The sequence below is a fragment of the Dama dama genome, chromosome 9 (genome assembly GCF_033118175.1).
Source record: "Dama dama isolate Ldn47 chromosome 9, ASM3311817v1, whole genome shotgun sequence".
Classification (NCBI taxonomy): domain Eukaryota; kingdom Metazoa; phylum Chordata; class Mammalia; order Artiodactyla; family Cervidae; genus Dama; species Dama dama.
This window is the reverse complement of record NC_083689.1, coordinates 22919682-22924877: the sequence shown is the minus strand read 5'-3', so window position 1 is coordinate 22924877 and position 5196 is coordinate 22919682. Positions and strand designations below refer to the sequence as shown.

General features: G+C 55.9%; 1 protein-coding gene across 3 annotated transcripts in view; it reads right to left on the bottom strand.

Annotated features, from left to right (window-relative positions):
- The window catches only part of DPP9 (dipeptidyl peptidase 9), a 38006-nt gene that overhangs the window by 16095 nt on the left and 16715 nt on the right, over nucleotides 1-5196 (bottom strand). For all 3 annotated transcript variants that reach the window (XM_061150634.1, XM_061150635.1, XM_061150636.1), the window contains 3 exons: nucleotides 3210-3338; nucleotides 1666-1727; nucleotides 22-122 (listed from right to left, as the gene is read on the bottom strand). In XM_061150634.1, the coding sequence (XP_061006617.1) occupies nucleotides 22-122; nucleotides 1666-1727; nucleotides 3210-3338 (292 nt within the window). The remainder of the gene's footprint in view (nucleotides 1-21; nucleotides 123-1665; nucleotides 1728-3209; nucleotides 3339-5196) is intronic.

Here is a 5196-nt window from a genome sequence, read left to right as displayed (position 1 = left end):
ACTCTGAGGGATGACACTCACTACTTGCCGTCCTGGGTCCAGCCGGCCCTGGCGAGGTACTCGACCTTCGGGAAGAGCAAGCTGAATGGCTGCACCAGCTCCTTCTCCTGTGTCGACACAATCTAAAGGGGAACAGACAGACATGGGTTACCATCCAGCCTGGCCATGTGCTGCCACTGCTGTGAGGCGCTGTAACTCCCCAGAACCACACACTGAAGCCCTAACTCCTGGGACCCAAGGAGGGAGCCTGACTTGGAAACAGGGCAGTTACAGATGTAATCAGTTAAGATGAGGTCATACTGGGGTGTGGGGGCCCAAACCCACAGGATGAGTATCCTTATAAAAAGAGGAGATGTGTACACAGGCGCCACGCATCCCGTCTTGTGACACGATGCAGGGAGAAGGTGGCATCCCCAGGCCTCGGATAGCCAGGGACAGGTCTTTTGCCAGGTCTCTGGAGGAAGCCGCCCTGTCAACACTTTAGTTTCAGGCCTTCAGCCTCCAGAACAAATGACAGACTTTGGGGACTGAAGCCTCCCAGGGGTCTCTGCTATGACAGCCTGTTGACTGGAAACCAAGGGTTCTGGCATGGCTGTTGCTGAAGAGCCAGGTGGCCTTCTGGTCCCTGTGGCTTCCTGGCGGTGACACAAGGCTAGCGGGGCATCTCCTGGGGAGGGTGGATGGGAGAGAGGCCAGCAGGGCCCAGCACATCCCACACTCAGGCGTGCCCCCAACCTCTGCATCCCCCAGCTGTGGGTTAGTGGGCAAAACCTCCCAGCCATCTCAGGACCCTGCTCGTCTCAGGGGGGGCCTGGAACCATTTGCAACAGCTGGTGGGGCTCGGCAAAGCCGCTTAGCACAGGTCCCTGGAGGATCCACCAGAACATTCCGGTCAGGAGTGGGGAAGGGGTTTGGTTAGGTCCTACTCGTGCCCAAACCAAAACCAACCCCTAGATCGTGAAAATAAATGTAGTTTATCTCAGGCATTTTTCTGAAACATTACATAAGAAGCCATTCTGGCTAAAATACGAAGGGGCTTCCCAGCTCACCAGCCTGCTCTGATCTCTGCCATGAGGAGCACCACCCAACATTCTCACGTGGAGTTGGGTATCCCCCCCTCCCACCCTTCTCCCCACAGCCTCCTCTGCCCTCCTGGCTATGGATCCTGAAGAGTGACTCCCTGGGTGATGATGACTCCCATCCATGCTGACTAGGTGATGGAGAGAAGGATCCCAGAACACTGATGCATCTGCTGAGGTGACGGATAAGGAACTGCCCAGAGGCGGGGGCGGGGGTACCCTTGGTCTAAGGTCAGGTCCACCAGGTGACTGCACCCCCGCTCCCTGGATTCTCTGTTCCAGAAGCTCTGCAAGCCACCACCTTTCTGGGCAGCCCAACCCCTGCAGGGCCTCCGCTCGAAGCTCACTCACAGGGGTCCCCTCTCCGCACCTCAGGGCCACTCGCTATCTGAGTCCAGGTTTAGGGTGATGGGTGGAAGGGTGCGGCCTGGAAGCCGGGGCTCCGGGTGGAGCCTCTTTTGAGTTCAGTTGGCCAGAGAAGCACCTGACCTGAAATGGGGGTGAGGGGCCACCTGATCTCCCAGCTCAGACCCCAGCTTCCCCTCCTCATCTGGACACTTCTTCCAGGCACCCCGGCCACACTTACCTTGCCCTGACTGTCGGTCTGGAACTCAGCCAGTTTCAAGGCGATCTTGGGGTTCTTGCTGCCTGCAGAAATGAAAGCGAGGTGGACCTGGCAGGTGGACCAAGAGGGCTGACAGCAGGAGTTGGGGCAGCGGCTGGCAGCAGGGGGTTCAGGTGATGCTCACGGGCTGTGACCCAGCTGACATGGGGGGAGGGAAGGCACCAACTGTCCAAAGGTCCCTCTGTGGGTGTGTCACCCTCTCTGGCCTGGGGAACAAAGGCCGCCAGGCAGGACTGACTGTGAGCCTGGACCATGGTCCCAATGGGGACGTGGCTACATCTTTGCTGTGTAAGAACAGAGATCAGACCTGGGCTGGTCGGGGATCACGGGGGGACACAAGACAGGAGGAAGACATCTCCCTGCCTTGGGAGACCCTGAAAGCAGCTGGGTGTAAAGACGGCACATGCCCCTAATGAAAGCACCCATGACGCAGAAACAGGGCCCATGTCTGGCAACAGCTGGTGCTCAGCAGTCAGGAGGCAGGCAGCCTATAGGCTGGGGCAGCCGAGACAGGCTCTCCAGGGCAGGATTCAGTTCCTATGACATGTCTCAGCTCTGGCCTCATGGCTCTAGCACCCTGGCAGGTGATATCTTGGAGCTCTGCTTCCTCACCTTTCCAGCAATGGAAGGGAAAGACTGACCTCCCCATTCATACCAGGGCCTGGAAGTTTCCCCAGGAAGGCTCTGCCTAGCACAGCCCACAGTCGGCAGGAACAAGTCTATCAGAGGCTTCCACGGGGGCCCCAAAGATGCTAAACCTGGCCTGCGTGAGTATCCTGTATGGCTCACCAAGTTCGTTTTTCTTTTTTAAAATTGTGTGACTGTGCCTAGCGTGGCATGTGGGATCTTAGCTCTCCAACCAGGGATCGAACCTGCACCCCCTTGCATTAGAAGGTAAAGTCTTAACCACTGGATGCCAGGGAAGTCCTGCTAAAAGTATTTTTAAATAATTTGAGACATGTTTAAGAACTGGTAGATTTCTGGGTTCAGTGGTTAAGACTCGGAGCTTCCAATGCAGGGGGTGCAGGTTCAATCCCTGGTTGGGGGGCTAAGATCCCACAAGCCTCTTGGCCAAAAACTGAAATATAAAACAGAAGCAATGTTATAAAAAAATTCAATAAAAACTTTAAAAATGGTCCACATTAAAAAAAATAAATTGGGAGATTTCGTGGGTGAGTCTGGATTTCTGGCTTCTCTTGAGACACAGGGCAAACTCTGTACTCTCACAGGCAGTGAGCGTCCTCAACGCTGTCAGAGGGGCCACACCCTCCACTACCTGCCCAGGGCTCCCATTGTCTCCTGGGCCCCAAGGCAGGACACCAGTCACCACTGATGGTGGCGCTGGCCCGGCTGTTGTTCCCGAGCCCAGCCTGCTTCTCTGGGTCTATCCCTGCCTGGGTCCTGTGGGCCCATCCTGGTTGGTGCCTTACCATGTTCCAAGAGGCTTCAGACATCTCCGAGCTGCCCTGACCTGTCCTGGGCCCTGACCTATCCCAGGCCCTCACCTGTCCGGGGGTACCGGTAGGAGTCCGTCTTCCTTTCCTCCAGTGCAGGGGAGGGCACGTGGATGATCTCCACCTCAGACTCATCCACTTCCTCGTACAGGATCCGCAGTGTCTTGCAGCCTTCTGACCCTGGGAAGGAGCGCGGTACCTGCTGAGGGTGCCAGGCATTCCCCTGCTGTCCCCCACTCCTGCCCACACAGGACTCTGCCCCTCCACGGTGGGGCCCAAACACCCAAAGTTGCCAATGCCTCCACCTAGGATATCCAGTCTCCAAGCTGTGACGTCCAAGCTGCCCCATCTGTGGGACTTGGTCACACCCACCCAAGCAGACCAGCACTCAGGGCTGGGGCAAGAAAGGGTGACATGAACATTGTCACAAGAAGGAAGCGAGTAGCCAGGAGCTGCTGGCTTAGCAAGTGGCATGGGGGCTGCCAGTGCCAAGGTCAAGGGGACGGAGCCCACAGCCACTGCTTTCTCAGTTGCTGAGAAGGGTCCCCTCTGCATCTTATACCCTCGTCTAACTCGCTAGGGTGGACCAACAACATCCGTCAAATGTGGTTAAGCCCCACTTGGCCTGCAGATCTCCACATCAGCTCTGTAGGGTGCTGGTTACAGCAAGCGGAGTGAGTGCCCCTGGGCTCCTGCATATGGGGGGCTTTATCTGAGGGGTTCTGAGCTGCTGAGAATAGCAGAGTAAGAACGCTGATGTCATCAAGGCCAGTGGATGACAGCAGGGGTCAATCTGTGTCCCCAAGGGACCTATGCCATGTCTGGAGACATCTGTGGTTGTCATGAAAGCTCAGGAGACCACAGCCCCCCAGAGAGAAGAAGCCCACCTCCATGCCCACAGGGATAAGGGGAGGAGACCTCATTTTATAGACCATGAAGTTGAAGGGTGGGACAGTCACCGGCTGCTGGTAGGCAGAGTCATGAGCAGAGTGACCAGACCCGACCCCGACTTCTGACCTGGAGCCCTTCTCCCTGGTGGGCCTCAGGCACACCAGGTGTTGTGATGGTGAAAATCACCGACCAGATGGAGGAGTGTGGACAGTGTCCTCCCCAGAAACATGCCGATCCCCGCCAGGTCTCAGGAGTGCCAGCAGCCTACCCAACCCTGACAATTCAACCTCTACCTGGGTGCTGGCTAGAGTGTATGGCACTGGTTTCTCCCCACTGCACAATTTTCAGGCCGATCTTGTATTCATGGTTGGACCATGAAGCTTTCTTTACAAATCAACTTAAGGAAAAGGTGAGCTGATGTAAAGGTGGGAGTGGATGGCCGATGGGGTGGTGCACGGCTACAGCGGTAGACACCAATACCTGGTCCCCAGGATCCTGGGTTTTGTGGCCCCAGGCCCACTGGCACTCAGGTCAGAGGGACTCTGGGCAGCGGAGGCCTGGGCCAGTTCTGCTTATGCTGTGGAGGGTCTGACACTACTCACAGGCCCCGGAAATGACTGTTCCCTCACTCAGAAGACAGACTGTGCTCTGCTGAACAAGGAAGAGGTGACACATCCTGGCCTTAGGCAGCGCGAAGAAACACAGATACAAAAGGGCCCACTGCTCCGGCTTCTTCCTAACTCGCTGACAAAACCCATCAAACTTCCAGGTGTATGTAGCTTCAATTCAGCTCTCTTCCAGCTGGGAATTTCTCTAAGGCGGGATTTTCTCTTCTTTCCTCTTTGTATTTTAAATTAATTTATAGCTGTGATGGGTCTTTACTGCTGCAAATGGGCTTTCTCAAGTTTCAGCTAGTGGGGCTACTCTCTAGACACTCAAGACATCCACAGGTAGAGGACCGATTCTCTGTGTTCTGATTACAACGGACTAAATGTGTGCATCCCCCCAGAATTCAAATGGCAGATCCTAGCTCCCCACTACTCAGTGTGATGTACGGAAGTAGGGCCTTCGGGACGTGATCCAGTCATGAGGGTGGAGCCCTCATGAAGGGGATCAGTACCCTTACAAAAAGGAGACCCCAGAAAAC